At 42.6% G+C, this 21,294-nt stretch overlaps 1 protein-coding gene across 1 annotated transcript in view; it reads left to right on the forward strand.

Moving 5' to 3' along the window:
* The window catches only part of NEXMIF (neurite extension and migration factor), a 211,443-nt gene that overhangs the window by 177,810 nt on the left and 12,339 nt on the right, over positions 1–21,294 (forward strand). Inside the window, exon 2 of the mRNA XM_025372776.1 lies at positions 20,807–20,932. Within this exon, the coding sequence (XP_025228561.1) occupies positions 20,854–20,932 (79 nt within the window). The 5' untranslated portion in view covers positions 20,807–20,853. The remainder of the gene's footprint in view (positions 1–20,806; positions 20,933–21,294) is intronic.

Genomic DNA, 21,294 nt, shown 5'->3' on the forward strand with positions numbered 1-21,294 from the left:
CAGACGTAGATTTGGTCTTTTTACATAATCCCATACTTCTTGCAGGCTTTGCTCATTTCTTCTTTTTTCTTTAGGTTTCTCTTCTTGCTTCATTTCATTCATTTGATCCTCAATTGCTGATACTCTTTCTTCCAGTTGATCGAGTCGGTTACTGAAGCTTGTGCATTTGTCATGTATTTCTCATGTCATGGTTTTCATCTCTGTCAATTCGTTTATGGCCTTCTCTGCATTAATTATTCTAGTTATCAATTCTTCCACTCCTTTTTCAAGATTTTTAGTTTCTTTGCGCTGGGTACGTAATTCCTCCTTTAGCTCTGAGAAGTTTGATGGACAGGAGCCTTCTTCTCTCATTTCGTCAAAGTCATTCTCCATCCAGCTTTGATCCATTGCTGGCGATGAGCTGCATTCCTTTGCAGGGGGCAATGCGCTCTTATTTTTTGAATTTCCAGCTTTTCTGCCCTGCTTTTTCCCCATCTTTGTGTTTTTATCTGCCTCTGGTCTTTGATTATGGTGACGTACTGATGGGGTTTTGGTGTGGGTGTCCTTCCTGTTTGTTAGTTTTCCTTCTAACAGTCAGGACCCTCAGCTGTAGGTCTGTTGGAGATTGCTTGACGTCCACTCCAGACCCTGTTTGCCTGGGTGTCAGCAGCAGAGGCTGCAGAAGATAGAATATTTCTGAACAGCGAGTGTACCTGTGTGATTCTTGCTTTGGAAGCTTCCTCTCAGGGGTGTACTCTACTGTGTGAGGTGTGGGGTGTCGGTCTGCCCCTAGTGGGGGATGTCTCCCAGTTAGGCTACTCAGGAGTCAGGGTCCCACTTGAGCAGGCAGTCCGTCCGTTCTCAGATCTCAACCTCTGTGGTGGGAGATCCACTGCTCTCTTCAAAGCTGTCCGAGTCGTTTGCGTCTGAAGAGATTTCAGCTGCTTTTTTTGTTGTTGTTGTTGTTGTTGTTTAGCTGTGCCCTGTCCCCTGCTGTGAGCTCCACCCAGTTCGAGCTTCCCAGTGGCTTTATCTACTTAAGCCCCAGCAATGGGGGGCACCCCTCCCACAGCCTCGCTGCTGTCTTGCCGCGAGATCACAGACTGCTGTGCTAGCAATGAGGGAGGCTCCGCGGGCATGGGGCCCTCCTGGCCAGGTGTGGGATATAATCTTCTGGTGTGCCTGTTTGCTAAGATCCTTGGTAGAGTGCAGTATTGGGGTGGGAGTTACCCGATTTTCCAGGTGTTGTGTGTCTCAGTTCCCCTGGCTAGGAAAAGGGATTCCCTTCCCCCTTGCGCTTCCCAGGTGAGGCAATGCCTCGCCCTGCTTCAGCTCTCCTGGTCGGGCTGCAGCAGCTGACCAGCACCAATTGTCCCGCACTCCCTAGTGAGATGAACCCAGTTGAAAATGCATAAATCACCTGTCTTCTGTGTCACTGGCACTGGGAGTTGGAGACTGGAGCTGTTCCTATTTGGCCATCTTGCTCCGCCCCCTTCTTTTGTCTTTTTTAAAGCTCATTGAATTGGTTTAAGATTTGTACAAGTGATTTTCTTACTGCCACATAGAGTTAAAATTATCTAGTCCAGCTTCTCCATCCAGTGTTTAAACCTGTTCTTTAACGTTGCTGAAGTTTTGTCCAGCCACTGCTTTAGTACTTCTAGTGATGGGAGCTTACTATTTTCCTTATGCCTTTTTCATAGCACCCATTTCATGTTTGGACAAATCTGTCAATCTATATGTTGAGCTAGAAGTCTTCCTCCCTCACGTTACTTTCCATTGTAGTCTAACTAAACACATTTCGTTTCACTCTTTTGTGATAGCCCTTTAGGTATTTGAAGACAGAAGGCACATTTCTTAAATTTTCTCAAAACATCAGTTTCGGGGAGGCTGGCCAAGATGGCCAACTAGAAGCAGCTAATGGTGCTGCTTTCATGGAGAGAAGAACTGGCAAGTAGATATAGCACCTTTAACTGAAACATCCAGGTACATGCATTGGGATTTATCAGGGAAACAATCCAACCCACATAGAATGGAGAAAAGCAAGGCAGGATGACCATCCAGCCAGGAGTGACATGGAGCCAGGGGAACCTCCCTCACCCAGGGAAGTGGTGAGTGAGTGAGCAACACTGAAGACCCATGCTATTTTCATGGATCTTTGCAACCCTTGGATCAGGAGATCCCTTAGTGAACCCACTCCACCAAGGCCTGCATTGTGACACACAGAACTATGTGGAGTCTTGGCAGAGCAGCTGGTCAGGCACATGCGGAGCCCTGGGAGCTTTCGCTATCTGGGCTTCCCAGCAAAAGAGGCTGAAAGTCCAGCAAACCTGGAGGTTAGACACCCCCAGACATACCCCTAGAGAAGGGGCTGAATCCAGGAGGCTGAGCAGTGATGGTCTGCAGACCCCACTTCCATGGAATCTTGCAGGATAAGACCCACTGGCTTGGAACTTTAACCAGCCACCAATAGCAGTGTTACACCTCCTTAAGACAGAGCTCCCAGTGGGAGGGAACGCTGCCATCTTTGGTGTTGTTGCCTTCAGTGCAGCCACCCTATGGTAAACCAGTCAGACTGCTTTTTTTACATGGGTCCCTCGCCCCACTTCTCCTCACTGGGAGGGACCTTCTGACTGGGGTCACCAGCCACGCTTGCTGGTGTTTTCTAGCTGTTAGTGGTTCTGAGCGTCCCTGGGATGGAGCTCCCAAAGGAGGGATAGGTAGCCATCTTTGCTGTTCCAGTTGACTGACTAGTGCAGTGAACTGGCACGGTACAGCAGCTCTACAAAGAATCAGCCAGACTGCCTTCTCACATGGGTGCTGGATCCCATTTCTCCCAGCAGAATCTCCCAACCAAAGTCTACAACCACCCCTACTGCTGTGTTCAAGCCAGCAACAAGTCCATACCTACCTGGGATGGAGCTCCCAGAGAGAGGGACAAGCCGCCATCTTTGCTGTTTCATAGGCTTCACAGTCGATACCTTCAGGTGCTGGAAAATCTGAAGTGACAAGGGACTGGAGCAGACCCCCAGCATACTGCATCAGCCCTATTGAAAAGTGGCCAGACTGTTAATGTGGGTCCTCAATCCTATATTTCCTCACTGGGTGAGTCCTCCCAGCCTGGGCCTCCAGCCACCCTCTGCTGGGCCTATCAAGCCAGTAGCAGCTCTGCAGCTCCCTGGGACAGAGCTCCCAGTGGGAGGGGTGGGTTTCCATCTTTGCTCTCTTGCAGCCCTCACTCTCGCTGTCTCCAGGCTTTGGAGAGTCCACGAGGACTAAAGACTGGTATGGACCCCTACCACAGAGAACCCATATCAGAAAGTTAGAAAGATCTCAAATTAACAACCTTACATCACAACCAAAAGAACTATAGAAGCAAGAGCAAACCAACCACAAAGCTAGGAGAAGACCAGAAATAACCAAAATCAGAGCTGAAGGAGGTCAAGACACAAAAAACCATTCAAAAGAGAAATGTATACAGGGGTTGGTTTTTTGAAAAAAATTATTAAGATAGTGAAGCCACTAGCCAGACTAATAAATAATAAAACAGAGAAGATACAAATAAACACAATGAGAAATGACAAAGAAGATGTTACCACTGACACCACAGAAATACAAACAACCATGAGAGACCACTACAAATACCTCTATGGACACAAACTGGGAAACCTAGAAGAGATGGATAAATTCCTGGACACATACATTCTCCCAAGACTGAACCAGAAAGAAATTTATTTTCTGAACAGGGAATTAGTAACAAGCTCCAAAACTGAATCAGTAATAAATAGCCTACCAACTGAAAAATTGCCCAGGACCAGACGGATTCACAGCCAAGTTCTTCAAGATGTACAAAGAAGAGCTGGTAATATTCCTACCAAAACTATTCCAAAAAATTGAGGGGGAGAGATGCCTCCCTAACTCATTCTATGAAGCCAGCATCATCCTGATTCAAAAGCCTGGCAGAGACACAACAAAAAATAAAACTTTGGGCCAGGCATGGTGGTTCATGCCTGTAATCTCAGCACTTTGGGAGGCCGAGGCGGGCAGATCACTTGAGGTCAGGAGTTCACGACCAGCCTGACCAACATAGTGAAACCCCATCTCTAGTAAAAATACAAAAAAAATTAAAAATTAGCTGGGTGTGGTGGTACATGCCTGTAGTCCCAGCTACTTGGGAGGCTGAGGCAAGAGAATTGCTTGAACCAGGGAGGTGGAGGTTGCAGTGAGCCAAGATTGTGCCGCTGCACTCCAGCCTGGGCAACAGAGCGAGACTCCATCTTAAATAAATAAATAAATAAATAAATAAATAAATAAATCTTAGGACCAATAACCTTGATGAACTTGATGTATAAAAATTGTCAACACAATACTTGCAAACTGAATCCAGGAGCAATCAAAAAGCTAACACACCATGATCAACTAGACTTTTCCCTGGGATGCAAGGTAGGTTCAACATACGCAAATCAATAAATGTGATTCATCACATAAACACAACTAAAGACAAAAACCACATGATTATCTCAATAGATGCAGAAAAGGCTTTTGTTAAAATTCAGCATCCCTTCATGTTAAAAATTCTCAATAAACTTGGTATTAAAGGAACATACTTCAAAATAATAAGAGCCATCTATTACAAACCCACAGCCAACATCATACTGAATGGGCAAAAGCTGGAAGCATTTCCATTGAAAACTGACACAAGACAAGGATGTCCTCCCTCACTGTTTCTATTCAACATATTATTAGAAGTTCTGACCAGAGTAATCAGACAAGAGAAAGAAATAAAGGGCATCCAAATAGGAAGAGAGGAAGTCAAACTATCCCTATTTGCAAGTGACATGATTCTGTATCTAGAAAACCTCAGAGTCTCAGCCCAAAAACTCCTTCAGCTGATAAACAACTTCAGCAAAGTCTCAGGATACAAAATCAATGTACAAAAATCACTAGCATTCCTATATGCTAACAACATCCAAGCTGAGAGCCAAATTAGGAACACAAACCCATTCATAATTGCCACAAAAAGAATAAAATACCTAAGAATACAGCTAACAAGGGAGGTGAAAGATCTCTACACTGAGAATTACAAAACACTGCTCAAAGAAATCAGAGATGACACAAACAAATGCAAAAATAGTCCATGCTCATGGATAGGAAGAATCAATATCATTAAAATGGCCATATTGCCCAAAGCAATTTATAGATTCAATGATATCAAATTACCAAGGACATTCTTCATAGAACTAGAAAAAAACTATTTTAAAATTCATATGGAACCAAAAAAAGAGCCCAAGTAGCCCAGGGAATCCTAAGCAAAAGGAGCAAAGCTGGAGACACCAAGGTTACCCGACTTCAAACTATACTACAGGGATATAGTAACCAAAACAGGATGATACTGGTACAAAAACAGACACATAGACCAATGGGACAGAAAAGGGAGTCCAGAAGTAAGGCCTCTCACCTATAGCCATCTAATCTTCAACACAGTGGGTAAAAACAAGCAATGGGTAAAGGACTCCCTATTCTATAAATGTTTCTGGGATAACTGTCTAGTTATAGGCAGAAGATTGAAACTGGACACCTTCTTTACTCCATATAAAAAAATCAACTAAAGATGAATTAAAGACTTGAATGTAAAACCCAAAACTATAAAATCCCTGGAAGACAACCTAGGCAGTGCCATTTTGAACATAGGAACAGGAAAAGATTTCATGACAAAGACAGCAAAAGCAACTACAACAAAGCAAAATTTGATATATGGGACCTAGTTAAACTAAAGAGCTTCTGCACAGCAAAAGAAACTATCAACAGAGTAAACAGACAAACTACAGAATGGGAGAAAATTTTTACAAACTATGCATCCAACAAAGGTCTAATATCCTTTAAGGAACTTCAACACATTTACAAGAAAAAACAAACAACCCCATTAAAAAGTGGGAAAAGGACATGAACAGACACTTTTCAAAAGAAGACAATTGTATGAAAAAAAGCTCAGTATCACTGATCATTAGAGAAGTGCAAATTAAGACCACAATGAGATGCCATTTCATGCCAGTCAGAATAGCTATTATTAAGAAGTCAAAAAATAACAGATATTGGCGAGATTGTAGAGAAAAATGAATGCTTATACACTGTTGGTGGGAGGGTAAATTAACTCAACCAATGTGAAAAGTAGTATGGTAATTCCTCAAAGAGTTAAAAACAGACCTACCATTCAAGTCAATAATCCCATTGCCTGGAATTGGTGGGTTCTTGGTCTCACTGACTTCAAGAATGAAGCCGTGGACCCTTGCAGTGAGTGTTACAGTTCTTAAAGATGGTGTGTCCGGAGTTTGTTCCTTCAGACGTTCACATGTGTGTTTGGAGCTTCCTCCTCCTGGTGGGTTCATGGTCTCGCTGTCAGGAATGAAGTTGCAGACCTTCCTGGTGAGTGTTACAGCTCTTAAAGGCAGCACGTCTGGAGTTACTTCCTCTTCCCAGTGGGTTCATGGTCTCACTGGCTTCAGGAGTGAAGCTGCAGACCTTCAGGTGAGTGTTACGGCTCATAACTGGCAGCATGAACCCAAAAAGTGAGCAGCAGCAAGATTTATCACAAAAAGCGAAAGAACAAAGCTTCCTCAGTGTGAAAGGGAACCCCAGCGCGTTGCCACTGCTGGCTCGGGCAGCCTGCTTTTATTCCCTTATCTGGCCCCACCCACATCCTGCTGATTGGTCCATTTTACAGAGAGCTGATTGATCCACTTTACAGAGAGCTGATTGGTCCGATTTGACAGAGTGGTGATTGGTACATTTACAATCCTTGAGCTAGATACAGAGTCACAGAGTGCTAATTAGCTAGATACAGAGACAGCTAGATACAGAGTACCAATTGGTGTATTTACAAACCTTGAACTAGACACAGTGCTGATTGGTGCATTTACAATCCTTGAGCTAGACACAGAGTCACAGAGTGTTAGTCCTCGAAGTCTCCACTAGGTTAGCTAGATACAGAGTACCAATTGGTGTATTCACAAACCTTGAGCTAGACACAGAGTGCTGATTGGTGCATTTACAATCCTTGAGCTAGACACAGAGTCAGAGTGCTAGTTAGCTAGATACAGACTTAGCTAGATACAGAGTACCAATTGGTGCGTTTACAAACCTTGAGTTAGACACAGAGTACTGATTGGTGTATTTACAAACCTTGAGCTAGACACAGAGTGCTGATTGGTGCACATACGATCTTCCCGCTAGATATAAAAGTTCTCCAAATCCCCATCCAGTTCAGGAGCCCAGCTGGCTTCACCCAGTGGATCCTGCACCAGGGCTGCAGGCAGAGCTGCCCGCCATCCCGATCCGCGCCTGCACTCTTCAGCACTTGGGCTGTGGATGGGACACGGCGCCACAGAGCAGGGGGCGGCACCCCTCCGGGACGCTCAGGCCAGGCCGGTAGCCCACAGCAGGGGGAGGAGCTCAGACAGGGCGGGCTGCAGGTCCCAAGCCCTGCCCCTCCCGGAGGCAGCCAAACCCTGTGAGAATTTGAGTGCAGCGCCGGCAAGCCGGCACTGCTGGGGGACCGGCACAACCGCGGCAGCTGCTGGCCCGGGTGCTAAGCCCCTCACTGCCCTGGGCCAGTGGTGCCCGCCGGCCGCTCCGTGTGCTGGGCGCGCCGCACCCGCGCCCGCCGGAACTCACACTGGCCTGGGAGCACAGCATGCAGCCCCCGTTCCCGCCCGCGCCTCTCCCTCCACACCTCCGGGCAAGCAGAGGGAGGGGACTCCGGCCGCAGCCAGCCCAGAGAGGAGCCCCACGGTGCCGCGGCAGGCTGAAGGGCCCCTCAAGTGCCAGAGTGGACGCTGAGGCCAAGGAGGCACTGAGAGTGAGGGCTGCTAGCACTTTGTCACCTATCACCATTACTGGATATGTATGCAAAGGAATATATATCATTCTGTTATAAAAAACACATGCATACATATGTTCATTGCAACACTATTCACAATAGCAAAGACATGGGATCAACCTAAGTGCTCATCAGTAGCAGATAGGATTAAAAAAATGTGGTACACATACACCATGGAATACTATGTAGCCATAAAAAAGAACGAGGTCATGTCTTTTGCAGGAACACGGACAGAGCTGGAGGCCATTATCCTTAGCAATCTAATGCAGGAACAGGATACCAAATACCAATTGTTCTCACTTAGAAGTGGGAGCTAAATGATGCAAATACATGGATGCAAATAGGGGAACAACAGACACTGGAGCTTACTTGAGGGTGGAGGGAGGGAGGAGGGAGAGAATCAGAAAAAGTAACGATTAAGTACTAATCTTTGTCCCTGGGTGACAAAATAAACTGTACAACAAACCCCCATGGTATGAGTTTACCTATGTAACAAATATACATATGTACCCCTGAATCTAAAAGTTTTTTTTAAATCAGTTTTGAGTTCTCTTGTTCTAGACTTTTTATCTAAATGAGTTCCAATTTGTCTATATCACTTATCAAAGTTCATTAGAACATTCATTCTGTTCCTGCCATCTTAATGACATCATGTTTCCCCTGCTCAATCCTGTCTTTGTGTCTCTGTAGATTAATTTTTTATGTTAGATCGTTAGCACTAAAAGATGATTTTAATTAAAATAATACCCACAACCCCTTCTTCCCACCCACTCTCCTCTTCCCCAAGAGACAGACATTCTAATTTGGCATGACATTTTCCGGCCTAACAGTGTCTGGCATATGAAGTGCCTAAAAGGTCATCTTCCATTGTTTTAGCTTTCTGGAATAGTTGAATTAAGTTCAAACTCAGGACGTTTTTCAAATGTTAAGTCTCTCTGGGGATGTTTTTCATAACATCTTTGAACTGGCTAACACGACAATAAATGAAACATGCTGCACTGGATTAAAAGGTTATTTCCCTAGTGTGTCAAGCTAACAGAGAACATGAAACTTCCCATCAGGCACTGGGCATCTCTGGCTGTCAGTGTAGCAACATTGTCTCCATTAAGTTCCTAACCTCCACCGCTCAGAGAACACTTTAGTCAAGAAACTACCCTTCACACTGAATCCTGAGTGGCAGAAAGGCAAAGAAAAGAAGATGTAGGAAGAGTCAGAAATAAACAAAAGAAATTAGGGACTCTGTGAGCTAATAACCTGAGTCTAGGTAATCAAGACCAAAGACCGTGGGAAACCCATTATTTGACATTAAGAGTAAGGAAGAAACCTCATACAGGATCAGAGCCAAGCAAAAAATGAACAGTGGTCTACAATTGGCAGAGTAATTCTGGTAAGTTAGAATATTGAAGGACAGGACAAGAGTCTGTATTCCATGGAGATGAGATACCTGCAATTTACCACATTAGAATGATTACCTAAGAAAGACTATGGAAATAAATTTTAAAAGGGTGTTTCCTATGCAGACTTTAATGAGCACAGCGCCCCCAGAATGCCATGCGTATGGCTTTGGGCATCAGCCAGGATTGGCTTGAGTTGGGTGCTACCTAGTGAACTATTTCAAACTATGGTGCTCTGAGGACTTTTTTGCTGCCTTGGGTATGGGTAACAGTAATGAGTTGTGAGGGGTCAGAATAGAGAGCTAATAGTGATAAATGATTGCTAGGCTATTACAGAATTCTAACTAGAATGGCAACATACTTATTCTTAGGCCCAACCCCTCTTCTTTTCTGATATTCCACCCTTCTTCTTAGCCCTCTATCCTTTCCCTTGCTCCTGGATAGCCCATTCCTTGTCCCATGTAGCAAATAAAATGAATATGAGAAAATGCTTCTAATGGGGGGGGGGGGGGACATGGCCTTATTAACACGTGTGTTTGGATTCCTGAGTGCTTTTGTGGAATTATTGAAATTTTCCTTTCAATAATAAAAATTATTCAACAGCAGTTGTAAAAGTATTGTGCAGATGGTCAAGCTCATCTTAAAGTATTTTCCCCATATATAAATAGCCAATAACTACCATGTACCCACAAAAATTAAAAATTTAGGCCAGGTGTGGTGGCTCACGCCTGTAATCCCAGCATTTTGGGAGGCCGAGGCAGGCGGATCACGAGATCAGGAGCTGGAGACCAGCCTGACCAACATGGTGAAACCCTGTCTCTACAAAAATACAAAAATTATCCGGGTGTGATGGCGTGTGCCTATAATCCCAGCTACTTAGGAGGCTGAGGCAGGAGAATCGCTGGAACCCAGGAGGTGGAGGTTGCAGTGAGCCGAGATCTCATGACTGCACTCCAGCCTGGGTGACAGAGTGAGACTCCATCTCAAAAAGAATAAAAATAAATAAATACATTTTTTTAAATTTAAAATTTACCCCAGTGGAGTTCACTTACTGATGGAGGATGCCTGAGTCCTTTGACCTTTGGCAGTGATGGGTCTTCTAGCTGTGAAAAGGTCTAGACATCTATCAGTTTGAGCATGACTACTGGGCTCCACTATAAGCATACCTGCAAAAGGAGTGTGATGAGGGTGGGATCTGAAACAGTAGTTTTACCACTTGGCATGGATTGCCTAGCAGTTGTGTACTTAGTGAAAGCAAGTCCAGAGTTAAGTGGGAAGTTGCACTTCATGGAGTGATCAGAGATGGATTTTTTTCCCCCCGTAGGGCCCAAGTCTGTGAACCAAAGGGATTTTTTTTTTCTTGGTGAAAGAAATTCACCTTGAACCAATATCTAGAAGACCTATCTGGGGATCAACAAGTCTAGGAGAATATTTTGAAAATAAAATCAAAATACAGAAATAAACATTTGAGCCAATCTAAGACTTGTCCCACTGAGAGATACCTGCTTTGCCAAGTACATGCCTACCTCTCTAAGATTATAAGTGCTTTGAGGGTAGAGCTTGTGTTTCTCACTTCTGTTTTCCTCATGGCATAGTCTAACATGTAAAACAGGTATTTAATAAATGTGAAAACACTTAACGTACAACCACACCCATGTGACAGTCCCAGCCTTCCAGCAAGTTGTTTGTATTTTGTCCATATAGCCAAGAAAGTTAAGGAAGTGGAGTACTCAACTAAGCCCCGGATTCACAGACCTTCTTCAGTGTTGAACTATGCTATTCTTCACTGCTTAGAATATAGAAAAGGTATCGCTGTTTGAAGTACACGTTAGGATGGCCTGGGAACTACCCTGATATTAAGAAGGAAGGTCAGAGATTTTATGGTAACTGAGGCTCCCAGTTACCTGTAACAGTTACCTCAGTATCTCATGGGAAAACTACAGTGGGACCAAGATTGTTTCCTGGACCAGGACAGCAGTATCACTTTTGTTAACGGGATGTTTTGTATTTGAGTATGCATTGTCTTCAATTTACTTGGAACCACTTATGCATTATTCTTGTGTACTTACCTAAAATTAGCTGATCTATAGGGAAATGAATAGACATGTCTATAATTCTTAGGGGATCTAAAATATAGTAATTAATTTGATGTTTATCTCTTTATGGTCTTGTTTTCTGCTTTGGAAGTTAGAATGAAGTCAGAAATGAGTAAAAGAAAACTATGATCATGGGACTTTTTTTATATTAAAAAAAAATAAGAAGAAGAAGAAAAAGAAGGCTGGGTGTCGTGACTCACGCCTGTAATCCCAGCACTTTGGGAGGCCAAGGCGGGTGGATCACGAAGTCAGGAGTTCAAGACCAGCCTGGCCAAGATGATGAAACCCCATCTCTACTAAAAATACAAAAATTAGTGGGGCGCAGTGGCAGTCGCCTGTAATCTCAGTTACTCGGGAGGCTGAGGCAGGAGAATCGCTTGAACTCAGGTGGCAGAGGTTGCAGTGAGCTGAGATCGTGCCACTACACTCCAGCCTGGGCAATGGAGTGAGACTCCATCTCAAGAAAGAGAAAGAAAAGAAAAAGAAAGTTGGGCCAGGCGCAGTGGCTCATGCCTGTAATGCCAACACTTTGAGAAGCTGAGGTGGGCAGATCATCTGAGGTCAGGAGTTCGAGACCAGCCTGGCCAACATGGTGAAACCCCGTCTCTACTAAAAATACAAAAATGAGCTGGGCATGGTGGTGATTGCCTGTAGTCCCAGCTACTCAGGAGGCTGAGGCAGGAGAATCACTTGAACCCTGGAGGCAGAGGTTGCAGTGAGCTGAGATCATGCCACTGCACTCCAGCCTAGGTGACAGAACGAGACTCCATCTCAAAAAAAAAAAAAAAAAAAAAGAAAGAAACTTTTGTACTTGTCATGGTATCCCTAGTCCCTCTACTCTCCCCTCAAAATTCAAATGGTGTCTTAACTGGGCATTATTAAATAGCTGAATTTATTTTAGCTCTTCCAAAGAATTCCCAGCTTTGTTCATCTTACAACTTCCAGTCCTTTATATTGCATCTTGCTTCCACAATGGAAGAAGAAAGTCACCATAATTTTTTTGAGTGTACGTGAATGTCAGGTGTGTGTGTGCGCGTGTGTGTGTGTGTGTGTGTGTAAGGAAGAAATGTGTTGCTTGGGCGGGTATGCCTTGGGATGACAATACAGAGCTCTAGAATCCAGAGGCTGGAAGAGCAGTGCCTACTTCTCAGATGGATTTTGGCTTTATCTCTACCACTTTTCACTTCTCCTCTTGGGATAAGTAAGAACAGCTTTCTTATTTCTGACAGCATTTCCTCCAATAAAGACAAACAAAAAGTTAGTAGCCCTCTTGTTAGTGGTTATTTTTATTGATAACTTACATTCCACTTGGTAAGGAACTCGGTGCTATGGGGATATTTCTGGACCGGAAGGCAACACACATCCCACATCTAAGGATGTGTCCGTGTTACCAAATCACTATGTAACACTGACAAGTAGTTTCCCCTTTCTGGGACTTGGTTACCCCACTTGTAAAATGGGGAGTTTGGGATGAGACTATCTTCCAAGATCCTTCCAGCCCTGTGGTTTAGTGATTATATTTCTGAAAAGAATGTTATAACATTTTTTTAAAATGCAGTTAACAGGATAAATTAGTAATAAGAAAAGAGATTAGAAACCATATGGAGAAAGTCAAAAGATAATTGAGCCTAAAGTTATTGCACTCAAGCATTAAATGTAACTCAGTGCTGCCTGGCAACAAAAGCACTCTTTGATTAGGATACAGTCCTTATATAAATGCATTCTCAGAAAGGGCCAGGCTACAGTGGCGTGGTTCTTCAGAAGACTCGCCATCTTCCACACACAATTGGGTCTTCCAGGTTGATCGCTCTGTTCCTAATATGCCATTATACTGCCCATATGGGTCTAGAGTCAAGGAGAAAGTGACTTTCTTTAGAAAGAAATACCCCACCTGACAAACAGTGATTATACTCTTCTATCACTCTTTCCTCAGATTTGAGAAAGAAAGCAGGCAGAAGTCCTGAAAATAAAATTATTTTACAAAGGCAAAGGGACTCAGATGTGTCAGTGAAGTTGAGCTACCTATAGTTACAAGGTTTAAAAGTTAAGACTAGTGAGGAGGCTGGCTATTCCTGACTTGAACCTATTAGTGCCTCTGCTTGTTCTTTCTACCCCTAATTCCAGTCTTAATGAATATTGTTTCCTAGCATTTGTATAGTGCTTTAATATATACAATGCATTTGTATATGCTTTCTCATTGATTCATGGTCTTATGCACCTACTCTTCTTGAAAATTTCTTTAGAGTGATGTCACAAAAATAGTACAGATAAAACTGGTAGGGAGAGAAAGAAAAGAAGCAGAAGGGAGACCCAAATGTTGAGACACCAAGCTACGACAAAAATGCAGCCACTATCACTTCTGCCTAGGAACATGATGGCAAAGAGGGTCCTTTTTAGATTGGTGGCTGCCAAAAATGAAGGCAGGTGATACATACAGAGCCCTGTCACCACCAGCAGCACCCTACTTGCTATCCCTGACAAGACTGGGGTATGTATGTATAAAAATCAGAGGCATACAGGAAGAGACATGAGATGGAAGGGAGTAAAGAGTTCCCTCAGGCTCATCTCAGTATCACACAAAACTTAAATCAGAATTTCTTCTTGCATGTCAATTTTTTATGGTACATGTAATTAATTTCAGTTTTTAAAGATGAAAAAATAGACTGGGCCTGGTGGCTCACGCCTGTAATCCTAGTACTTTGGGAGGCCAACACAGTCGGATCACCTAAGGTCACGAGTTCCAGACCAGCCTGGCCAACATGGCGAAACCCTGCCTCTACTAAAAATACAAAAATTAGCTTGGGAGGATGAGGCAGGAGAACCCCTTGAACCCGGGAGGCAGAGGTTGTAGTGAAGCAAGATCGCACCATTGCACTCCAGCCTGGGGGATTGAGCGAGACTCTGGAAAGGAAGGAAGGATGGAAGGGAAGGAAGGGAGAACAGAGGGAGGAGGGAGGGAGGAAGGGAAGGGAGGGAGGGAGGGAATAGCTGGGCATATGGTAGCCTGTAATTACAGCTACTCGAGGCTGAGGCAGGAGAATCGCTTGGACCTGGCAGGCGGAGGTTGCAGTGAGCTGAGATCATGCCACTGCACTCCAGCCTGGGAGGCAAAGTGAGACTCTGTTTCAAAAAAAGAGAGAGAGAGAGAAAGAGAGAGAGAGAGAAGGGAAGAAAAGAAAGAGCGAGAAAAGAAAAAAGAAAGAAAGAAAGAAAGAAAGAAAGAAAGAAAGAAAAAGAGAAAGAAAGAAAAAGAAAGAAAGAAAGAAAAGAAAAGAAAGAGAAAGAAAGGAAGGAAAGAAAGAAAAGAAAGAAAGAAAAAGAAAGAAAGAAAGAAAAGGAAAAGAAAGAAAGAAGGAAAGAAAGACAAAAAATAAATGAATTCTAGAGTGTTAGGAACTAAAAGAACCCTTAGATATAATCTAGTTTTTCTCCTTTATTGTATAGCTAGTAAAACTAAGTAGCAGAGAGGGGAGGGAGCTTGTCTGAGGACACCTAGCTAATGATTGTACTCTGTCCATTATACAGTATCCCCTCTTCTATATGAAATTTTTTTTTGCATATCTGTTGAATTTTTGGAATTTTTTTTTTTTTTTTTTTTTTTTTTTTTTTGAGACATAGTCTCACTTTGTCCCCCAGGCTTAAGTGCAGTGGCACGATCTTGGCTCACTGCGGCTGCGGCTTCAACCTCCCAGGTTCAAGCAATCCTCCTGCCTCAGCCCACCAAGTGGCTGGGACTACAGTCACATGCCACCATGCCCAGCTAATTTTTTTGTATTTTTTGTAGAGACGGGATTTCCCCATGTTGCCCAGGCTGGTCTCAAACTCCTGAGCTCAAGCAATCTGCCCACCTCGGCCTCCCAAAGTGCTAGGATTACAGTTGTGAACCACTACTCCCGACCAGAATTTTGGAATCTTTATCATGAGAGTGGAAATATTTAATAGAGCCATACTATACTTTTGAGATATATAGAGTGTAGCTGTGGTAATCTCTTTTTGATGTCTTTCTCACCCTTAATATTGTTAAAACTTGTATGGTTGCTCATTTAAGCATGTTTCCTGTACTTAACATCATCATACCTCTGTATTTCTAGCTTCGGGTCTTAAAATCCTGATAGATATCAGAAAATAGAATTAGCCAAGTAGAATTTTGGATTAGAATGTGCTCCCTGTACTGTTGCTGATTCTGTCATCCATTATACTGACTAAAGCTAGACTGGGAAGAATCAGACTAGACAGAGCTAGCTGGGCTAGCTTGGAAAACTGTCCATGGGCCTATTTGCTATAGTAGTACCATCTCCTTGCTTCATTACAGTCCCTAACCCAACCTGTAGATTCCCCATCTGTAACAGCTTGCTGGTCAGTTGCTTTTTTTCCAGTGTGACAGCTAAGGTCCTGGTCAGCTTCATTAGACATGTTGTACCTGACAACTGGTCTTCATACTGGCCTTGCTTTGTTCCCAAGAATATTCTGGCACCAATATTTCTGAGGCTACTCTGGTCTGGAATCCAACCATCCATGATTCTCCTTTTACAATCATCTATTAACTCTTTGATCTCTCTCTTCTCTCTATATTCTGACTATTACTCCCTTACCTGTCACATCTAAATCATCTTCCAGGTCTATACAGCACACCTATGTAGTTATACTTACATCTAACATCTCCTTTCCATTCCTGTTTCCTCCTCCTGAATTCTAATCTTTTTGACATCTCACACCTGAACATTTTTTCCTATCTTCCTACGCTCTGTCTCTCCCACTTTCACTGGTCCTAATATTCTTCACTACTCAAAACCCTTCAGCATCTTCCTGAATTACAATTTAGTTGGCCTCCACAGTATACTTCAGTTTATCTTTCCACTATATTTTCTTGTTTGTACCTATTTCAGCCAAACACTATTCCCTAAATTCTCTCCCCTTTTTTCCTACCATTCAACATCATTGTTTAACCAGTTTTTACAAAGTACATACCATGTTACAAGCACTATGTGAGCTAGGCCCTGTGGAGTTGGGGGTGTTGGTGCTTAGTCTTTTGGGGGTATCAGATATAAAGTAGTAAAGCTTGTATGAGATGATGAACACAGAGGAGATAAAAATTCTTTGAGAATACAGAGAATGACAGAGACTAATTTTGTTTGGAGTAGGTAATCAAGGAATGTGTCAAGGAAAAACTGAGTAGGGAAGAGGACAGAGAAGTGAAAGGGAAGTTGGGAAAGGGAGGAAGGGAAGGAATGGGAAAACGGGACAGAGATTCCAAACAGAGAGAATATCAAGTGCAAGGCACCCAGAAGCAAAAACAAATGGTTTAATATTAAGGGAGCAGAGAGGGTTAGAATATTTAGGAACATAGCGGGAAGTGAACAGAATGAAAAGAGGATACAACTGGAGAAGGTGAGGATTGATTGAGGAAAGTGTTTTGCAAAGCAAAACAGTTTTAAGGTACCTTGTCTACTTGCTATGATTCTATAGCAGTTGTTTAGAAGATAGACTGAAGTGGGAGGGAGACTTGTAGCATTTCATGAAGGTCCTTCTGCCTGGAATACTTTTCTCTCCACTGAACTTCCCCATCCTCACCTCCAGAAAGGTCATCCTTCAAGGTCTACCTTAATGTTGCTGCTTTTAGTGAAGCCTTCCCAAATCTCCCTCCTCTCTAGAATTCTAGAATTGGAGTAATTTCCCTCCATTTGGGATTCCCATAGCAACTTTCTGCCTCTCTTTCAGTGTATTATACTTACAATTTGTCTGTAGCTTGCTTTCCCCCTCTAGACTCGGAGCATCTTGAAAACAGAGATCTAGCCTCATTTATCTGTCTTTTCTATGCTGTACCTGATACAATACCGTGATCACCGGTAGTACTAATAATTTTGATGAATTGATTTAAATTGGTGTCCCAGAGATTGGCACTACTCAAACTCCAAAGGCTATATTGCCCCAGGCCCATAGGCAAAAACATGACTTACTTTCTCGCCTTGATATTTTTTCCCCCAGTTGGGAAAAGCCAGGGACAGCCTCAACACAAATGCTGGTGTGGGTCATCTAGACTCTGAGACCTTAGACTTCAAGGCCACTGGGGACGAGGATAGCACCCTACAGGATCTATGAGCCTTTCTCAAGCCTGACTGAGGGGAAGGGCAGATAGGAGGGATTGCTTTTCCAGTCTAATGGAACATTTCCTTGCTTCAAAATACCATCTCCATGCTAATGTTATTTTAATGCCATTACACTGTGTAATTTACTGTGATCAGCAGAGCAATTTGTTGTACATTCTTCCAAAAGTGTTAATCAATTTTAGCTCAAAATAGATTTTAAAACCCCACCTAATTTACTGTCCTAAAATGCTGATCAGTGGGGGAACGCTAAAGCAAGCCCAGAGTTGTTTGTATTGTAACTGTAAGAAATTATAATTCCTCTCCAAAATTATTTTTATAAGCAGCCAAGGTATAAGTAAATAGGTATGTAGGAAAATATATACCTTTAGTTGTCCTGTTTATAGCTGAGATTTGAAAAGTCATAGGAAAGGACTAAAGGATTGTCTGCTCAAGGTCTAGCCTACTAGTTCTGGAGAACAAAGGCCCAAATTATTGATAATCACTAAGTTAATATCCGTGATACTCAGTTTTCTCTTTTCAAAAAAATTAGACCCTAATAGAACCCAACTTATGAGGTAATTAATTATACATCCAAGCTCCCATGTCCCCCCTCTACCTCTTCTTTATCTCTTGCCAAAGTGTATCTCCTCTCTATTCTCAACCCTATAAGATTCCCTTTACTTCAGAGTCATAAATCCTGGGTGCTTGGCCAGATTTTTCTATTAGAAGCAATTTGTGTTCTTAGGGAAATAACATCCCAGAGTAAAGTTACAGCAGCACTAATATGTCCCCTGACATAGTGTTCTTGTCCTATCTGAAAAGACTGGATAATTGGCTAGACACAGTTGCTCATGCCTGTAATCCAGCACTTCAGGAGGCCAAGGCAGGTGGATCGCTTGAGGTCAGGAGTTCAAGACCAGCCTGGCGAACATGACGAAATCCCATTTCTACTAAAAATACAAAAATTAGCTGGGCATGCTGGTGCGTGCCTGTTAATTCCAGTTACTTAGGAGGCTGATACACGAGAATCGCTTGAACTCTAGAGGGGCCACTGCCTTCCACCTGGGTGATGGAATGAGACTCTGTCTCCAAAAAAAAAAAAAAAAAAAGATTGGATAATTGTTGATACTTAAATGTATTGTTCCTATATATATTTCATGGTACATTAATTTTTACTGATAATCAATGCTTATATGTGGCAGCTGTTCTTTATTTTCCTACCTGAAAGGGTATAGAAGTACAGATCAGTAACATGTGGAAACTTGTATTTCTCTAGCCCTGTTTTAGTCAGGGGTTGGAACTGGTAAGAATCATGGAGATGGTATTTTGTGTTTTAAGAAAAAACACCTAGTCTCTTGGTCAGGAAACTTGGGGGTTTTTTTCATAGATCTGTCATTGTGTTGTTTTACAACCTTGGCTATCATAGTCTGTCTTTCCATACCTTGGTCTTCCTGGTGATAAAAATGGACTTGCTTGTAGTTAACTATAGACATAAGGGATAAGAAGACATTAAATTATTGAAATCTAAAAGTAATTTGCACTTTATCAAGTTCCTGCCAACATGGACTTAGTGAAGGGGCAAAAGAGGAGTAAATGATAGCTGAAGCTCTACTGAACTCCAAAACAAAAATGTACAGAGTAATCCATGATGGCAGTATGATTCCATCTGATTCATAGGGTCCTCTTTGAAGCAGAGGCAGATATCCAATCTGTTCATTCAATTCTACTACAAATGAGCCCTCCTTGACAAAGGGTGGGGACTTGGACATTGCTCTCCACTCCTCTCCATGTTTTAAAACTCTCCAGCCCTTTTCTGTGTAAATACAAGTAAGCATATTTTTTCTCTTTTCTCTGGCACCCATGGTTTACTGCCTATGCATCAAATCAGATCTCATATAAAATGAGAAGAAAATGTGGCAATTCTAATATATAAGTGTTAGGGGAAGCCCAGAGTCATCTAACATTTTTAAAACTGAGAGACTGCCTAATACAATCTTTATATTTTATAGATAAGGGGGCCGGGCGCGGTGGCTCAAGCCTGTAATCCCAGCACTTTGGGAGGCCGAGACGGGCGGATCACGAGGTCAGGAGATCGAGACCATCTTGGCTAACATGGTGAAACCCCGTCTCTACTAAAAAATACAAAAAACTAGCCGGGCGAGGTGGCGGGCGCCTGTAGTCCCAGCTACTCAGGAGGCTGAGGCAGGAGAATGGTGTGAACCCAGGAGGCAGAGCTTGCAGTGAGCTGAGATCCGGCCACTGCACTCCAGCCTGGGCGACAGAGCAAGACTCCGTCTCAAAAAAAAAAAAAAAAAAAACTTATAGATAAGGGAATAGGCCCAGATGGGTAAAATATCTTATAGATTGAATCATGTGAAACTGTTACTGCTTCTTGTTTCTCAATATTGGACCTACTTTTTATAGTATATTGCATGCATTAGGATAAATGACTATACAATTGAGATTCTTATAATAGCTGCTTGACTATCAATACCATGTGCTTTTTAATAAAGGGATAGATACTCAGCTGGGGAGAAGGTCTAGGGACAGGGGGAGGGCAAGATGTTGTAGTGGCATGTGGCAGATACCCCCATCTCATCTCCTATCATTTTGCATATAGATACCACTCAGGTAGGTGGGCAGGAGATGAAGGGCTACAGATAGATGTATGTCCTGTGCCCTAAAAATATCAGACGATGCTGGGGCCTTTTCAGAAAACCTAATCTTCTTTGTAGTCACGTTTTTAAAAATCTTGCTGTGGAGGAATACTTGTCAAAGTCCAAGTTAAAGTCCTGGAAGTTGAGAAACCAAGGAATTCTCTACCTCCTTCATCCTTAGCAGTCAAATTTTAAGGCACAGAAAGAGAAAATCTGAATATGATATATATGTGTGTATGTGTATGAATTGCCTTATTTTTGAAGAGCATCTGATCATTTGAAATAGAAATGAGGCAAACAAAAATAAAGTTAATTGCCACACACAAACACACATACAAACACACCTTATCTCAGGTTAGTCTTGTCTTTGCTTTGTGTCCTTCTTAATCAGGCAACCATGATTAGGTTAAATGTATTACTATTTGGAGGAAGGGAGAAGTTGTCTGCTTCCTCGGATTTCAGTTTTGAATAATATCATGGCCCAGAGGTGATAGAAGGATCTAGGATGTATGAATGAGTGTGAGTTTCCAAATTGACTTTATGTGGTAGGTATAAATTGTGAAACAAAAACATTGTGAAACAAAAACAATAGCAGTGATGAAGTCAGTCTGGAAACAGGTAAATCCCAGTGAGCCTTTTAAGACCCCTCTAGCTGAAATAACCTATAAAACACAAAATAAAATAAATTTAATGACCGATATTATATATTTGAAATGTGCAGGTTGGACAGCATTTGGACTTGGAATGAAACAATAAGAGGTTACATTCATGGATAACCAACAAGATAAGGCTATTGTTGCCTCAGCCAGCGGAGAAAACACTCTGATTAATGGGGTCAAAGAAAATGGTAAGGGAATTTAATTATAGTATATAATATCTCTCCTGGTAGTCCTCTGTTATTACTATAGATTTTCAATACCCATAAAGTTGAGACAGGTTGAGTTCAGGATGCCTCTGAAATGAATGTTAATTGTAAACTTTATTCCACCAAATATCTAACTGGGCTATAAGAGTCCCTAAGAGGCATTGAATCTGACCCCTTTGCCCTCCCAAATCATATCTGTCAGATGAAGTTCCTCAGAATTCCTAGTGAATTAGAAATATGCTCTGATGTGAGGCTTAGAACTTCTAGAGTAGCTGGGCGCAGTGGCTCATAACTGTAACCCCAGTACTTTGGGAGGCCGAGGTGGGCAGATCATTTGAGGTCAG

This window comes from Theropithecus gelada, chromosome X (assembly GCF_003255815.1).
Source record: "Theropithecus gelada isolate Dixy chromosome X, Tgel_1.0, whole genome shotgun sequence".
Classification (NCBI taxonomy): domain Eukaryota; kingdom Metazoa; phylum Chordata; class Mammalia; order Primates; family Cercopithecidae; genus Theropithecus; species Theropithecus gelada.